Here is an 18,660-nt window from a genome sequence, read left to right as displayed (position 1 = left end):
GTAGGGACAATAAAAAAATAAAGAAATTTTTTTTTTTTCCACTAATGTTAGAATAGGGGTAGGGTTAGGGTTAGGGCTAGGGGTAGGGTTAGGGTTAGGGGTAGGGTTAGGGTTAGGGCTAGGGTTAGGGTTTCGGTATGTGCACACGTATTCTGGTCCTCTGCGGATTTTTCCGCTGCGGATTTGATAAATCCGCAGTGCTAAACCGCTGCGGATTTATGGCGGATTTACCGCGGTTTTTCTGCGCATTTCACTGCGGTTTTACAACTGCGATTTTCTATTTGAGCAGTTGTAAAACCGCTGCGGAATCCGCACAAAGAAGTGACATGCTGCGGAATGTAAACCGCTGCGTTTCCGTGCAGTTTTTCCGCAGCATGGGCACAGCGATTTTTGTTTCCCGTAGGTTTACATTGAACTGTAAACTCATGGGAAACTGCTGCGGATCCGCAGCGTTTTCCGCAGCGTGTGCACATACCTTTAGAATTAGGCTATGTGCACACGGTGCGGATTTGGCTGCGGATTCGCAGCAGTGTTCCATCAGGTTTACAGTACCATGTAAACATATGGAAACCAAATCCGCTGTGCCCATGGTGCAGAAAATACCACGCGGAAACGCTGCGTTGTATTTTCCGCAGCATGTCAATTCTTTGTGCGGATTCCGCAGCGTTTTACACCTGTTCCTCAATAGGAATCCGCAGGTGAAATCCGCACAAAAAACACTGGAAATCCGCGGAAAATCCGCAGGTAAAACGCAGTGCCTTTTACCCGCGGATTTTTCAAAAATGGTGCGAAAATATCTCACACGAATCCGCAACGTGGGCACATAGCCTTCGGGTTAGGGTTGGAATTAGGGTTGTGGTTATGGTTAGGGGTGTGTTGGGGTTAGGGTTGTGGTTAGGGGTGTGTTGCGGTTAGGGTTGTGTTTAGGGTTATGGCTACAGTTGGGATTAGGGTTAGGGGTGTGTTGGGGTTAGTGTTGGAGGTAGAATTGAGGGGTTACCACTGTTTAGGCACATCAGGGGTCTCCAAACGCAACATGGCGCCACCATTGATTCCAGCCAATCTCGTATTCAAAAAGTCAAATGGTGCTCCCTCACTTCCGAGCCCTGACGTGTGCCCAAACAGTGGTTTACCCCCACATATGGGGTACCAGCATACTCAGGACAAACTGCGCAACAATTACTGGGGTCCAATTTCTCCTGTTACCCTTGTGAATAAAAAAAAATGCTTGCTAAAACATAATTTTTGAGGAAAGAAAAATGATTTTTTATTTTCACGGCTCTGCGTTGTAAACGTCTGTGAAGCACTTGGGGGTTCAAAGTGCTCACCACATATCTAGATAAGTTCCTTGGGGGGTCTAGTTTCTAAAATGGGGTCACTTGTGGGGGTTTCTACTGTTTAGGCACACCAGGGGCTCTGCAAACGCAACGTGACACCCGCAGACCATTCCATCAAAGTCTGCATTTCAAAAGTCACTACTTCCCTTCTGAGCCCCGACGTGTGCCCAAACAGTGGTTTACCCCCACTCATGGGGTATCAGCGTACTCAGGAGAAACTGGACAACAACTTTTGGGGTCCAATTTCTCCTGTAACCCTTGGGAAAATAAAAAATTCTGGGCTAAATAATTATTTTTGAGGAAAGAAAACGTATTTATTATTTTCACGGGTCTGCATTATAAACTTCTATGAAGCACTTGGGGGTTCAAAGTGCTCACCACACATCTAGATAAGTTCCTTTCGGGGTCTAGTTTCCAAAATGGGGTCACTTGTGGGGGGTTTCTACTGTTTAGGCACATCAGGGGCTCTGCAAACGCAACGTGACGCCCGCAGAGCATTCCATCAAAGTCTGCATTTCAAAACGTCACTACTTCAATTCCAAGCCCCGGCATGTGCCCAAACAGTAGTTTACCCCCACATATGGGGTATCACCATACTCGGGAGAAACTGGACAACAAATATTGGGGTCAAATTTCTCCTGTTACCCTTGGGAAAATTAAAAAATTCTGGGCTAAATAATTATTTTTGAGGAAAGAAAACGTATTTATTATTTTCACGGCTCTGCATTATAAACTTCTATGAAGCGCTTGGGGGTTCAAAGTGCTCACCACACATCTAGATAAGTTCCTTTCGGGGTCTAGTTTCCAAAATGCAGTCACTTGTGGGGGGTTTCTACTGGTAAGCCACATCAGGGGCTCTGCAAACGCAACGTGACGCCCACAGAGCATTCCATCAAAGTCTGCATTTCAAAACGTCACTACTTCACTTCCGAGCCTCGGCATGTGCCCAAACAGTGGTTTACCCCCACATATGGGGTATCAGCGTACTCAGGAGAAACTGGACAACAACTTTTGGGGTCAAATTTCTCCTGTTACCCTTGGGAAAATAAAAAATTGCAGGCTAAAAGATCATTTTTGAGAAAATAATTTTTTTTTTTTTTTCATGGCTCTGCGTTATAAACTTCTGTGAAGCACTTGGGGGTTCAAAGTCCTCACCACACATCTAGATTAGTTCCTTTGGGGGTCTAGTTTCCAAAATGGTGTCATTTCTGGGGGATCTCCAATGTTTAGGCACACAGGGGCTCTCCAAACGTGACATGGTGTCCGCTAATGATTGGAGCTAATTTTCCATTTAAAAAGCCAAATGGCGTGCCATCCCTTCCGAGCCCTGCCGTGCGCCCAAACAGTGGTTTACCCCCACATATTGGGTATCTGCGTACTCAGGACAAACAGGACAACAATATTTGGGGTCCAATTTCTCCTATTATCCTTGGCAAAATAGGAAATTCCAGGCTAAAAAATCATTTTTGAGGAAAGAAAAATTATTTTTTATTTTCATGGCTCTGCGTTATAAACTTCTGTGAAGCACCTGGGGGTTTAAAGTGCTCAATATGCATCTAGATAAGTTCCTTGGGGGGTCTAGTTTCCAAAATGGGGTCACTTGTGGGGGAGCTCCAATGTTTAGGCACACAGGGGTCTGGTGTCCGCTAACAATTGGAGCTAATTTTCCATTTAAAAAGTCAAATGGCGCGCCTTCCCTTCCGAGCCCTGCCGAGTGCCCAAACAGTGGTTTACCCCCACATATGAGGTATCGACGTACTCGGGAGAAATTGCCCAACAAATTTTATGATCCATTTTACCCTACTGCCCATGTGAAAATGAAAAAATTGAGGCGAAAATAATTTTTTTGTGAAAAAAAAGTACTTTTTCATTTTTACAGATCAATTTGTGAAGCACCTGAGGGTTTAAAGTGCTCACTAGGCATCTAAATAAGTTCCTTGGGGGGGTCTAGTTTCCAAAATGGGGTCACTTGTGGGGGAGCGCCAATGTTTAGGCACACAGGAGCTCTCCAAACGCGACATGGTGTCCGCTAACGATGGAAATAATTTTTCATTCAAAAAGTCAAATGGCGCTCCTTCCCTTCCGAGCCTTACCATGTGCCCAAACAGTGGTTTACCCCCACATGTGAGGTATTGGTGTACTCAGGAGAAATTGCCCAACACATTTTAGGATCCATTTTATCCTGTGGCCCATGTGAAAATGAAAAAATTGAGGCTAAAAGAATTTTTTTGTGAAAAAAAAGTACTTTTTCATTTTTACGGATCAATTTGTGAAGCACCTGGGGGTTCAAAGTGCTCACTATGCATCTAGATAAGTTCCTTGGGGCGTCTAGTTTCCAAAATGGGGTCACTTGTGGGGGAGCTCCAATTTTTAGGCACACGGGGGCTCTCCAAACGTGACATGGTGTCCGCTAAAGAGTGGAGCCAATTTTTGATTCAAAAAGTCAAATGGCGCTCCTTCCCTTCCAAGCCCTGCCGTGCGCCCAAACAGTGGTTTACCCCCACATATGAGGTATCAGCGTACTCAGGACAAATTGGACAACAACTTTCGTGGTTCAGTTTCTCCTTTTACCATTGGGAAAATAAAAAAATTGTTGCTAAAAGATAATTTTTGTGACTAAAAAGTTAAATGTTCATTTTTTCCTTCCATGTTGCTTCTGCTGCTGTGATGCACCTGAAGGGTTAATAAACTTCTTGAATGTGGTTTTGAGTACCTTGAGGGGTGCAGTTTTTAGAATGGTGTCACTTTTGGGTATTTTCAGCCATATAGACCCCTCAAACTGACTTCAAATGTGAGGTGGTCCCTAAAAAAAATGGTTTTGTAAATTTCGTTGTAAAAATGACAAATCGCTGGTCAAATTTTAACCCTTATAACTTCCTAACAAAAAAAAATTTTGTTTCCAAAATTGTGCTGATGTAAAGTAAACATGTGGGAAATGTTATTTATTAACTATTTTGTGTCACATATCTCTCTGGTTTAACAGAATAAAAATTCAAAATGTGAAAATTGCGAAATTTTCAAAATTTTCGCCAAATTTCCGTTTTTATCACAAATAAACGCAGAATTTATTGACCTAAATTTACCACTAACATGAAGCCCAATATGTCACGAAAAAACAATCTCAGAACCGCTAGGATCCGTTGAAGCGTTGAGTTATTACCTCATAAAGGGACACTGGTCAGAATTGCAAAAAACGGCAAGGTCTTTAAGGTCAAAATAGGCTGGGTCATGAAGGGGTTAAAGAGTTCTTCCCATTTTTGCCTTTCATGGCCGCAGTGGGAATAACGGCCTGAATGTCCCGGCCATCATAGGTGGAGTTAGAAAATCAGTCGAGCGTACCCGCACTACGATCTTTGCATATCTTCCATAGAAATAAATAGGAATTACAGAAACAGCATAACAAAGCGAGCTATATTAATGGAGTAAATCCCCATTTATGCAGTGTAGTTCACTGGGCTGTACTGTCTGCGTGACCCTCATTCATTTCTATGGGATTTACACTAACAATGCAGAGCAGCTCCGCTCCACTGTTAACCCTATGTCGTCCATGAGAGGCAGAGATCGGGATAACCCTTTAAAAAGAAGCTGTAACCAGTTCTTGCCACCTAATCTGAGAGCAGCATAGTGTAGAAACCGGATTCCAGTGGTGTGTCACCTACTCGGCTGCTTGCTTTAGTTCTGATAAAATTACAGTTTTTTCAGGGGGAGATTTTTACTAGACGAATAATAAACTTGCTGTTCTCCATATTCATGAGCTCCGTATAACCCCACTTTCACCACTGATTGGCCACTTCTTGCCTATGCACAGTGTACACAGGAAGCAGCCAATCAGTGGTGTGGGCGGGGTTATACAGAGTTCAGCATTCAGAGAACTGCTAGATTTGCAGCAGAAAAACAATGACAGTAAGCAGCACAATAAGTGATGCATCACTGGTATTAGGGTCTCTACCCCTACATCAGTCATGCTGGTCTCTGATGGGGTGACAGATTCTCTTTAAAACCGTCACAGTTTATTAACAGCTTAGATACACATTTATGGATTTTCAGAGGCCACTATTTCACTGAAGTGTCACTCAGCAGTTGCTATTGATCACAGGGATTTTGCAGCAGAGGCTCCCATTCTGAAATCACTGTAGAATACTACAGTAGGACATTTGATCAGGGGGCGGAAGGTGTGATGCCTCCTAAAGATAAGCCAAGGAAATCTAATTAGGCATTGAGAACTGACATCGGGAAAAATGATTGAACACGCTTAATGAAATTTATTTAATACTTCATACAAAAGCCTTTCTCGGTAACAGCAGCTTCAAGATGCCTCTTTAAAGTCAATATCGACCCTTTAACGAGCCTTCATATAATGTAAAATGTACCCAAACCAGAATCTTTATTTGCAGACACATGTTTCGGGGTGTTGCCTCCTCCTCAGTGCTTAGCACGAGATCTTATTTGGCTATATGAGAGGACATTTAGGATTGCTCCTTCCAGTAGAGGGCAGTTCTTGTCCTCTTCCTCTGAAGATGCAGTTTGCATAGTTACTTTCCCATACGAGCATTGCATGGCCTATAAGTCTCCTTACACTGACGTGTCATTCCCCACAAGAAGAGATGTTATCCATTAGACCCGCAAACATAAGCTGGCCCTTTTGATTAGGATCTGACACAGGAGTTTTACTTGTATTTATCGCTAGGTCCATATTCAGTCATTTATGAGTCTACGGGATTAGAAATTATTGATCCAGAATCAATTGTACATTTTTAGCTAAATTTGGTAACTCATTTGTCCTTTTTAAGGAGGAAACATATGGGATCCTTATGAAACCACAATGAATAGAGACTACCCGCATAATGAGTGTAATCCATCCGTAGCCATAAGGTAAGTCATTGTTGGTTGTTCTGGCTCTCAGTACATCGGTGTCCTTCATTGTATTATTTTGTTATTTAGTCATCATGTGTGATGTCCTATAGTCTTTTTTTTATTCTGTATCATGGCCATGTACATCTCATTTGTAGAATGTTGGTCCTCTCTTTAGTTCAGCTTTACGATGATTGCAAATAAAACTGCTTAATTCAAAAGTCTTCATTTTTACAGAATTAAAGACAAGAAATCATGCTGGATGCTGCACATAAAAGGAAATCTCCACCTTAGGCTACTTTCACACTAGCGTTAACTGCAAACCGTCACAAAAACGTCTTTTTGCCGAAAAAACGGATGCGTCAAAAAAGTGCAAAATGTATGCAACGCATACAGCATTTCGACGGATCCGTCTATTTGGGGATGTCTGGCCAATTAGCTAAAAAAATCCTGTTTCTGAGCATGCTCAGTAGAAAAAAACGTATTGCAGCGCTGCATTGCGACGTGTCTCGACGCATCCGTCGCTCATAGACTTTCATTGTAGCCAAAGACGCATGCCGATGGATGCGCCGAGACACGTTTTTTTTTTTTGTCGGAGCCAAAAAACGTTGCAATCTACGTTTTTCCAGACGACGTGTTGCCTAATTTCGACGCATCCGTCGAAAGACGTATACCGACGTATGCAAATCCGTCGCAATGCGTCGCCAATACAAGTCTATGGGGAAAAAACGCATCCAGCAAAATATTTTGCTGGATGCGTTTTTTCTGCAAAACGACGCATTTTAACGTATTGCAGTTAACGCTAGTGTGAAAGTAGCCTTAACAAGACAGAAATCCCATTAAAAATATTTTGTTCCTACAACTACTTTACGCTCTATGTAGTCTGATCCAATAGTGAAACTTTCCTCCATATATCCAGTTCCTTTCACTAACAAACATTTGGCAGGTAAACAAGAAGTGTAGGCAGTGTTATTACTGTCCAGAACGGTTTAGTTGCAGAAGACAATGGATGAAAAGTAAATATAAGGCAGCATGAATAAAACCCACAAATAATGGAAGCACAAAATCCCAATAAAAGCAATAAAACTCTATTTATAATTCATCATGAGACATGAATGAAAGCATCGAATAACAGGGAATGTAGCACGCAGATGTATTTCAGCCTTTCCCGTGGTGGGGTTGGCCTATTCTCACTCAGGTATCTACCCATCCACTACTCTTTATTACTATTTGACTACTGAGCCAATTCTTTGCTATGCTTGCTTACTATATCCTGTTCCGCTGTCTGGCCATTTGGCTTCTTACTATATAGATATATATAGGAACGGAAAGTATTCAGACCCCTTTCAATCTTTCACTCTTTGTTTCACTGCAGCCGTTTGGTAATTTCAAAAAAGTTCTTTTTTTCTTATTAATTAACACTCTGCACCCATCTTGAAAAAAACTGAAATGTAGATTTTTTTTTAAAATGTATTAAAAAAGAAGAACTGAAATTTCACCTGGTCATAAGTATTCAGACCCTTTGCTCAGTATTGAGTAGAAGCGCCCTTTTGAGCTAGTACAGCCATGAATCTTCTTGTGAATGATGCAACAAGTTTTTCACACCTGGATTTGGGGATCCCCTGCCATTCTTCCTTGCAGATCCTCTCCAGTTCCGCCAGGTTGGATGGTTAACGTTTTGGTGGACAGCTATTTTCAAGTCTCTCCAGAGATGCTCAATTGGGTTTAGGTCAGGGCTCTGGCTGGGCCAGTCTAGAATGGTCACAGAGTTGTTCTGAAGTCACTCCTTTGTTATTTTAGCTGTGTGCTTAGGGTCATTGTCTTGTTGGAAAGTGAACCTTCGGCCAAGTCTGAGGTCCATAGCACTCTGGAAGAGGTTTTCATACAGGATATCTCTGTACTTGGCTGCATTCATGTTTCCTTCAATGGCAACCAGTCGTCCTGTCCCTGCAGCTGAAAAACACCCCCATGCTGCCACCACCATGTTTCACTGTTGGGATTGTATTGGGCAGGTGATGAGTAGTGCCTGGTTTTCTCCACACATACCGCTTAGAATTATCACCAAAAAGCTCTATCTTTGTCTCATCAGACCAGAGAATCCTATTTCTCATAATTTGGGAGTCCTTCATTTCTCCCATCTCCCTACTGCATCTCTGGAGCTCAGCCACAGTGATCTTAGGGTTCTTCTTTACCTCTCTCACCAAGACTCTTCTCCCCCCGATTGCTGTTTGGCTGGATGGCCAGGTCTAGGAAGACTTCTGCTGGTCCCAAACTTCTTCCATTTAAGGATTATGGAGGCCACTGTTCTCTTAGGAACCTTGAGTACTGCAGAAATTCTTTTGTAACCTTGACCAGATCTGTGCCTTGCCACAATTCTGTCTCTGAGCTCCTTGGCCAGTTCCTTTGACCTCATGATTCTCATTTGGTCTGACATGCTCTGTGAGCTGTGAGCTCTTATATAGACAGGTGTGCGCCTTTCCAAATCAAGTCCTATCAGTTTAATTAAACATAGCTGGACTCCAATGAAGGAGTAGAACCATCTCAAGGAGGATCACAAGGAAATGGACATCATGTGACTTAAATATACATGTCTGAGCAAACGGTCTAAATGCTTATGACCATGTGATATTTCAGTTTTTCTTTTTTAACAAATATGCAAAAATTTCTACATTGCTGTCTTTTTTTTCAGTCAAGATGGGTGCAGAGTGTTCATTAATGTGAAAAAATGAACTTTTTTGAATTAACCAAATGGCTGCAATGAAACAGAGTGAAAAATTTGAAGGAGTCTGAATACTTTCCGTACCCATTGTATATATGAGTTAGTCACTAACATCTATATATCTGTGTATTCTATGTGTATATATGTATTGCATTCTAACCTGTCAGTCTGTGATTTTACTGTTTGCGGCACATGAATTTCCAGCTTTTAATCTATCTATCTATCTATCTATCTATCTATCTATCTATCTATCTATCTATCTATCTATCTATCTATTATATGTGTGTGTGTTTTGAAGAATATTTCCTTTGAAAATGATGTGTAAATGAAATAGAGAACGTCTCTGATAGCGCAGCATTAGGATGTAAATTGGATTCTAGGTGTGAAAATTGGATTGTACTTGCATGACCCTCATCCGTTTTTTTGTTCCTGATATTGGAACTTTTTTTTTTTCACACATATGCGTATGAGCCCTAATTCACAGATCTTTTGCTGTAATCACAACGCGCTCCAATGGGTTTAATATGTCTCTGTACATATCCTCCATACATATCCTGGGGGACACATACCAGCCCTCACATATGATCCCCCTCACTGCCTCACAAGTCATGTAGAGTGACTGCAGACCTGTAGCTTGAGGTCAGACAACCCCTATAAATAAAAAATGGATTACTCAGGGGAGCACCGAATCAGGTCACTTTTGACCCGGTGATAAGTTCTTTCAATTGAGTTAATTTTTAACCTTTTGTGAGTGGAGGGCTGGATCCTATTTCTACTGTTTATTGGACCATCAGAGATCTTACACTGCGGCGTACCTCCATGGGGAGAGACTTGTTGCAAGCTTGGTAAGCCAATATCCTTCTTCCTTTCCAAGTCAAACATTTAGGTCCGATCGATGTCATATGACTGCAGGATCAGACTACATAGTGTTTTCTTGTAGTCTGTTACCATGGAGACACTTTGATCTTCAAAGGAGCTGTAGGCAGAAAACAGTAGGATATTGTAAATCAAGAAAGTAGGTGTTTAAGATTTGCAAAAGGATTTGATTTACCTTGGTCTGACATCCAGTTTGGTCTCATCATCTATGGCAGCTGGACCAGGGCAGTGAGAGAGAGCTTCTGCATTTCTGTCCAGCATCTTACTAGGCCCCCACTGCCATGGAGGACTGAATTGGATGGTGGAGGAGAGTTGTTCAATTTTTATAGGCTCATTCCTAATAGGTTAAAAAAAATAAAAATGATCATTTTTTTAATAACTTAAACCTGTTAAGACAATGGAAAAATTTTCCAGACTTCGTTCATTGTGACTTTTTTGCAACTACTACTCCAACATCAGCAGCCATCGCCAGCAACTGATTCTTGCACCGTTGTTTCAGATTTGTTTTGGCCATATTGGAACAGCTTTATAATATCTCAGTGTAAGTAGCAATGGCATTTATTTTCATGGGTGGTCATGTAGACCGTAAAGAGATAATGTACTGATTATGTGGAGAACAGTCTATGATCTGCTAATGGGAGGATGTTGTTAAATCATTTAATGAACGTGTCATCGGGAAGGTCACTTTACAGGTGTAGGTGTCACATCATCCGCACACTGCACTCAGCTACATCCTGTCTATTGTAATATCAATGGAAATGTTAGCAGGATGTGTATTCTCTCCTGTTGGTATCTTGCAGACCCAAGACATCTAAAAGCTACAGAAACCCTTACTACCTGTGTGACCCAGTTGGGATAAGCATGTACAGTGATGAGTTTTGCTGGAAACCATATTCCAAGCCAGAGCTTATCAGAACCGCGACAGCATCAGGAGCCAGAAACCACAGACCCCATCCTGATAAGGTAATGTGGGGGTCATATTCACAATGCTATTCCTTTATTCTGGGCGACTGATAATAAATCCTATTTTGCTTTAACATTTCATCTTGGTTCTCGACTTTCCCACCACACTTTAAAAGCGTAATGATTGTCTTTTCCTTTGCCATGTGAATAGTGAATTATGGCTAGTGTATGCAATTGTAGTTTACCTGGTGTATACCCCCCAAAAATTGTAGAGTGAAATCAGATTATGATCCTATATCTAGGCTGCTGGCTCAATGCTCTGATCCACTTAAAGATAACCTGTCACCATGAAAAGAGACTAACAAATATAAAATATTCAGTATAATCCGGGTTTTAATAATTAATCCTCTGCTTTTTCTGAGATTTTGGGTCCAGTGGGCGGTCCTATCAGTGACTGACAGATTTCTTTGTGCACAAAGATAGCTGTCAGTCACTGATAGAACCGCCCACTGGACCCAAAATCCCCAAAAGAGCAGAGGGTTAATGATTAAAACACGATTTCACGGGTTTACCATGACAGAGAGGAGCCAGAAGACCGCAGCATCTGATTTCTCCTAGTCCTGTACTGATTAGAAGCACTTCACCTTCATATTATACAGTGCAGGTTTCTTTTAGCAGTGCAGGGGTTAATCTGCTCAGTTGAAAGCTCCTGGAAGCTTTCCTGCCTTAAGGCTCCCAATTGTGCACCCTTAGTCACTCCCATTTCATATATAATCAGGTACTCACTGGCAAGCACTCATTGCCAGAGTTAGCTTATGCGTCATGGCTGGAGATGGTGGTTTGTGGTTGTTGTTTGAGAAGGTGTTTGGTGGATTTATCTGAGACTGTTGCAAGGTTTTGGGTATGTGCTAATCCCCTTCTTTTCTTAATTTGTTTTTTTTTCCATCCTCCATTCCCCGGTGTTAACCTCTGTTGTTTGTGTGAGTATATTTGTATGCCTGGCGTTTTCCGTTGCCCCTGTTCAGGTTACCTTGTTAGTGTGCTTGGTGTAATACGATACACTACTACTCCCCTCTTCCCTGGGTGGAGAAAGGTACAGACTGAGAGTGTATTCAGGAGCTAAAGCAAGGAACGTGGCCCTGACGTCTTCACCATCAGAAGTAATCTGGAGAACAGGGCAAGCTAGGGCGCCCCTAGCGTTAGGGACAGGGAAGGAGCCTGGTCCCGGGATATTCAACAACAGTCGTGACAAGCGGATTATACTGAATATTTTCTTACAAAACTATATATAATCTGCTCAGGTCCCCCTTCTATATATCATGGTGCCTGCAGATTGGACTGCGTTTGCGTGGTGACAGGTTCCCTTGAAAGTGGACCTGTCTCCTTTTCAAAAGTGTCTAGATTTTGCTCCTATTTTATTCCTGCTGTTTTCCTTAGTATAGATTCTTTTCTTTTTTTAAATCTGCCCAGAGATATGAGCCTTTTTATTTAGTGATACTTTTTATGGTATTTACCAAGGAGAGACGGTGCTCATGGGATTTTCTGGAGGCCTCTTTAGACTGCTCTGCATAATTACCTTGTGAGCAACGCCCCCTTGGACAAGACCATCAAAACTACAGCAAAATAAAAATCTTGTAAAAATAAAATAAAATGCTTCCCAAAAACATGCCATACTCAGTTGATCAGCGGAAATAAAATTAGAGCAAAATCTAGCCACATTTCACCTGAGGACTAGAGATGGGCGAACCTGAACAGTAAAGTTCGGCATCCGTTCGGGCACGGACACCGAACACCGACTTCACTAGAAGGTCCGTGTTACTGTTCGGATTCAGCTAGCCGAAACCTGGGTGTTTGTCGTGCTGTCATGTACATGATTTCACAGCAAATACCGCTTCTGATCGGCGGTGAAATCATCACCGTCAGTCAGAGAGCAACGGTTCAAACGCTGTCAAAAGATAGTTGAGCACGCAGCTGTGATCAGAGGCATAAAGTTTACCTGGGGTTACTGATGTCAGCTCATGGGAATACCGCTCCCATCAGCTGACATCTGCTGCCACAAATAACAGTGAGAGCAGGAGCGCCTGATGAGAGTATTCATCAGCCGGGTTCTGCGCTGTAAATAAATAAATTAAAAAAAAAAGGTGTGGCTTCCCCTGTATTTTTGATAACCAGCCAGGCAAATCGCACAGCTGGAGCCTGTAACCCTCAGCTGTCAGCTTCAGCAAGGCTGGTTATCAAGAATATAAGGGTCCCCATGCTGTATATTTGAATTATTTAAATAAACAATTTTTAAAAAATGATGTTGGATCCCCCCCTCATTTTTGACAACCAGCCTTGCTAAAGCAGACAGCTGGGGGCTGGTATTCTCAGGCTGGTAAGGGGCCATGGGCATTGACCCCCACAGCCTAAAAATAGCAGCCCTCAACCACCCAGAAAAGGCACATCTATTAGATGCGCCAATTCTTGCGCTTTTCAAAGGTCACATCTTGGCACCGTCCTGGCTGAGATTCTGTCTCCATGACAGTGACTCATCGAGGTTACCTCAGGTCACTGAGGCTGTGTTCCCAGCCAGGCTGAACTGCAGTGACCTCGGTGAGATCCCTGCTATTATTTATTTAAATAATTCAAAAATACGGCATGGGGACGCCTCTATTCTTGATAACCAGCTTTGCTGAATCTGACAGCTGAGGGTTGCAGCCCCCAGCTGTGAGTTTTGCCAGCTGGTTATCAAAAATACAGGAGAACCCACGCTATTTAAAAAAAAAAAAAATTATTTACAGCGCAGGAGCCAGCTGATGAATACTCCCATCAGCCGCTCCTGCTCTCGCTGTTATTAGCGGCAACAGGCATCGGCTGATGGGAGAAGTAGTCCCATCAACTGACACCAGTGACTAGAGGTGAACTTTATACCTCCGATCACAGCTGAGCGCTCACTCTGTCTTTTGACAGCGTGGGAACCGCAGCTGTCTGAGCGGCGGTGATGATTTCACCGCCAGTCAGGAGCGGTGTTTGCCACACTGTCATGCACACTGGATGTTCTGGCCCTCCCATTCAAGTGAATGGGGTCCAGGTTCGGGTCCAGGTACTGTTTTGATACCCCGAATTTATGTAACTGTTTGGCCAAAGCCATCAGACCCGAACATCCAGGTGTCCGCCCATTTCTACTGAGGACAGGTCCTCTACATATATGACATTATTAAATAAAATATAATCTATATCTATAATGAATAAAAATATAATTATAATATTTTATACCTCTACTTCTAAAGTTCTAAATATAAAAAAGAAGCAACTGCAAAAAAAATGTCGTTTTGAGTTTACAGCACTTATGTTGACTTTTGTGTTTCTATGGTTACAGTCTATGTGCGTTAACGTTACGTTCTTTGCCCCTTATACTTGTTAATCTACAAAGGGATGAATCAAATGGAAGTTAAAGCCCCCATACTCATTAGATAAATGTCTAGCGAACCCACCTGTTTTAGCAGGACCTGTCCACCTTCAAAATGTATCGAGGCCTCTTGACGCTCCACCTACAGATTATGCAAGAGATAAGAAGTCGCCTCCCAATTCTTTTTTCAAAGGAGCGATAAACTTCAGCCAGAGATTTTTCGCAACTGCTTATTCCCCACTCCTTATTGAAAACACATGCACGCTCACATGAAATGCATGTGTTTGGGAGGTTCCAAAAAATTGTTTGGTGACTGTAAAAATGTTTGTTGTGTTTTGCTAGCCTAGCACACGGACTGCAGGATCAGCCCACACACAGTCAGCAGTCATGGAGACACATAAACCTACAAAGGAGCTGAATACACAACATGGTAGTTTTATTTTTCTAATAGAGAGCCTTTACTTCATTTTTTAGTCTAGATGCATTTGGATCAATCAGAATATGGGTGAGCATAGTGTTCGAAAATACATCAGCAATCTTTTAAAGTTTCTTCACCTTTGCCTATGCTGCTGTTTCTTGCAAAAAAACAAACTAGACTTCTTTTTGAAGTCTCACATGAAGCCAAGCAAAAGGCTTGATTTTTATCTCGTGTACATCTGTCATTCATCAATTATCTCTTCATTTTAGAATGATAAGTTTCGTTTCTGGGTTTAGCTCAGTCTTTTTTCCAGCACCCGAGAACCCTCACAGCGCACGATGCGAGCATTCACAAGTCTGCAGTCACGTAGAGTGACTGCAGACTTTTGTGTAAAGCCTAGACAACCCTTTTAAAGACTGTCCAGTCTAATTTTACACAACCCTTTAGTTGGCTTATATTGTCCTATAAATAGTGCACCCCAATTTTGGCGCATTGTTTTGCCCATTGAGCCACACCCCTGTCAGCAAGGCCACTCCCGCTTGACAGACAAGCTGGAAAAAGTGCCTGAAACACATAAATATCGTTCAAGTCAAGAAAATTAGGTTTTTTTTTGTTTCAAATTACACCAGAATTCGGGTGCGTTTAGTTTGATAAATATGCCCCATTGTATAATATTCAAGGTTTTGGAAAATGTAAGAAAGGAGAGGGAGACTAAGGGCGTGAAGAATACCATATGGCCGATGTATAAAAATAATTATAATCGTATTTCTGAGGCCCTTTATTTGCCTTTAAAAAATCTGAAATAATGCAAACAAACAAGCAAACATATTTCATTATTTTCTTTACGTTTCCCCAGATATCAGTAAAAAATAAAATGTGTAAGGCTCATGTAAATCCTTCCATAAAAATAGAGCAAAAATTAAAGAAAAGGCAAAAAAAAAAGAATTTTGGAAATCCTCAAACAGCATAGTTGTCAAAAAACAAAAACGTCAAGAGCAAGGGAAAATGGCGTGATCTTAACCTGGTTAAACCCATGCCAATGGCTATTGTCTACGAATTCTTATCTGTCATTGAGCAATAACCTCTAAATTTCAGAAGGGCGAGTTTTGTTTCTGGCTTATGCAACTGACTTGTAGTAAATCAGTTGTCTTTCTGTATAATTTTTATCAACATTTCACTGTTTTTGCTGTGATTTCAGTGAGATTGCAGTAAAAATTAAGGAATTTTTACCATAATTTCGATGAAATTGTCTTTTTTTACCATGGTTTACTCCTAATAATGGAAAAGTTTTACTGTGATTTCATGTGAGAGCAACTTAACAAATGATAAGCTAACACCACAGCTCAATAATCAGGCTCTAATCAAAGAAGAGCACAGCTGAGCTGTTCTGTAAAATGTGGATGGAACCTTAGCCAGCTGCAAGCACAGCTCAGCTGGGCTGCACTTAGCTCTGCTGTGGTCGAGTAGTTATGGAGTCCAGTTAGTCAGTGTACAGTTGCTAGTCCATATTTCTATCCAGGCGTATTTCTACACACATTGCATCTGTATACTCTATCTTTCATTTTGCCTTATTCTTCCCATAAAAGACAACAGCTTCCGAAAAGTGGATCCGCAAAGCACATTTCACACAATTATAACATCCATTTTACAAATCCGTATTACTACTATTTCCGTAATATAGAAGGATATGATCTACTCTGTCCCACACGCATGGTTTTACCCAATCAGTTGCGAGGCAGCTTCCTGCACAGCTCAGATGCGCTGCGCTTGGCTCTGCTGTGCTTCCTAAACAACAGTTTAATCATGCCCTAAACATCCCCATAAACCACCAATGAACTGTCGAGTTATGAATACGGTAGACTGATTTTTATTTTTTTTTTATTTTTAAGGGACACCTTTATAAAGAGTTTGCATAATGTTTTTACACTCACTCATCACCGTAAAAAAACATAATATTGTAAGGATGCATACAGATGTTGTAGAATAATGAATAATAATGATAAATAAGTTACATAAAAAAAAAAAGATTACTGTTCCCGTACATGCAAACAGGCTCCTCATATAGGTAGAGGACTTGAATTCTAGTGCTAGTGATGTAGAATCCTAAATTTCAATATTGAATCTTTAAGCAGCCTTGTCACAAGACTTAGGATAAGAAGCCAAATCAGAAACCCCAATTGCAGACACGTGTTACAGGGTGTTTCCTCATCCTCAGTGCAAAGCAGGAGTCCTTATTTGGCTGCATAGGTGTCTTCTGACTGTGGGTATAAAGGGGAACATTACTCTTTGTGGAGAGTGACATGCCAGCTTAAAGGGGGTATCCGGGACTTTGCAAAAAAATGTACTTAAGCACTTAAAGGCTGGTAATTGCAACTGACCTTTCTGTGGTTCACGGCGCCGTTCTTACCAGGCACAGAGCGGGCACAGACCGCTCTTGCCGGGGAAGCAGAAGCCTCCGCTGACATCTACAGAGCGAAGGCTTCTCTTCGGCTCCACTCTGTCAACAGGGCGGGACATCCGACATCATTCTAATTGACAGCCGGATCCTTGCTGCCTGTCAATCAGAATGACGACAAAACTTCCGCCCCGTCATGTTAGCAAAGTCCTCTGAATCCCTGGCGGTTACGGTACCTGCCTGTTGGTGCTTAGGTACATTTTTTGTTTTTTGTAAAGTTCTGGGTACCCCCTTTAAGGAGACTTATAGGCCACGCAATAAATTTAAATATGCAAATAGCCTCTTTAGAAAGGAAGAGGACTTGGAAAAAAAGAATCTCAACACCAATCCAAACCACTGTTCCTAAACACCAAAACAAAACCCCATACAATATGTGCAGTACCAACGTAGAAAAATAATAAGGGGGGCACAATTTAAAATTGGTGATGAGCGAGTGTACTCGTTGCTTGAGTTTTCCCGAGCACGCTCGGGTGACCTCCGAGTATTTGTTAGTGTTCGGAGATTAAATTTTCATCATGGCAGCTGAATGATTTACAGCTACTAGCCAGGCTGAATACATGTGGGAATTCCCTAGCAACCAGGCAACCCCCACATGTATTCAGCCTGGCTAGTAGCTGTAAATCATTCAGCTGAGGCGATGAAAACTTAATCTCCGAACACTAACAAATACTCAGAGACCACCCGAGCGTGCTCAGGAAAACCCGAGCAACGAGTATATTCGCTCATCACTATTTAAAATGTATTTTTGTGGTTGGTTATGGTCTCCATAAAATTTGAAAAACAGACAAGTATTTCATTTTTTCTTTACGTTTCCCTGTGGTGTTGGCAAACAAATCCCCTGAACATAAAAATGACATAAAAATTAGGACCCACGAATCCCCCAAAAAAGAGGGAAAAATGAATTGAATAACTGCAAAACATTTGGAGCTGTTAAAACCGTGTATATTACAAAACACACAAATGTGGCGGGCCACGAAAAGGGTAAAGAATTCCAAGGTCGGGATAATTAGTAGGTGACTGAACACATTTCTGACCAAACGTTATTACATTTTTTTTGCCTTTCACCAATCATGGAGTCACATAGGCCCGCATGATAATGTTTTTTTTTTTTTAATTGAAACCCTTTGCTTCACTTTATATTCTAGATTAATTTGGAACAATCAAATTGGTTGCAGGAATGTTCACAATGGTCAAGATTACACAAGCAATTACTTGAGCAATCTCTACAAAGGTTCTCCACCCTCGAAAGGAAAAAAAAGACTTATTTTGTAGTCCCTGACAAAGCCGTGCCGAAGGGTATTCTTTACGGATTCTTTTCTCGTGTACATCTGTCATTCATCAGTTATCTCTGCATTTTTTAAGGATAAGTTTCGTTTCTGGCTTATGCTTATGACTTTCTGTAAATCAGCAGTCTTTTCTTTCTATTTTAATGGAGATACCTGGATTATAGAATGCTGTAGCTTAAAATAAGAAATAAGAAGAGGGGAAAGAGGGTATTAAGTAACGCATGACTGCAGCGTCAGACTGCAAAGGATTCGTATATAGTTCGTGACCATGAGAACCCAGTAGGTCTCCGTATGAGCTGCATACACAAAACTATAATATTAAAAAAAATCTTCTAAAAGTAATCCTTATGTTTCCCCCAATAAAATAATAACACCTACTCACCTCCGGTGACGACACTGTTCCAGCAGTGTCAGCACTGTCTCTCCC

The 18,660-nt window shown here is 41.6% G+C and overlaps 1 protein-coding gene across 1 annotated transcript in view; it reads left to right on the top strand.

The window, feature by feature from the left end:
• The window catches only part of TEX26 (testis expressed 26), a 74,132-nt gene that overhangs the window by 19,638 nt on the left and 35,834 nt on the right, over positions 1 to 18,660 (top strand). Inside the window, exons 3-4 of the mRNA XM_069759006.1 lie at positions 6,128 to 6,209; positions 10,584 to 10,746. Coding sequence (XP_069615107.1) covers positions 6,128 to 6,209; positions 10,584 to 10,746 — 245 coding nt within the window. The remainder of the gene's footprint in view (positions 1 to 6,127; positions 6,210 to 10,583; positions 10,747 to 18,660) is intronic.

The sequence above is a fragment of the Ranitomeya imitator genome, chromosome 3 (genome assembly GCF_032444005.1).
Source record: "Ranitomeya imitator isolate aRanImi1 chromosome 3, aRanImi1.pri, whole genome shotgun sequence".
In the NCBI taxonomy this organism is placed as follows: domain Eukaryota; kingdom Metazoa; phylum Chordata; class Amphibia; order Anura; family Dendrobatidae; genus Ranitomeya; species Ranitomeya imitator.
The sequence above is the reverse complement of the archived record's forward strand: the minus strand, read 5'-3'. Positions and strand labels throughout refer to the sequence as shown.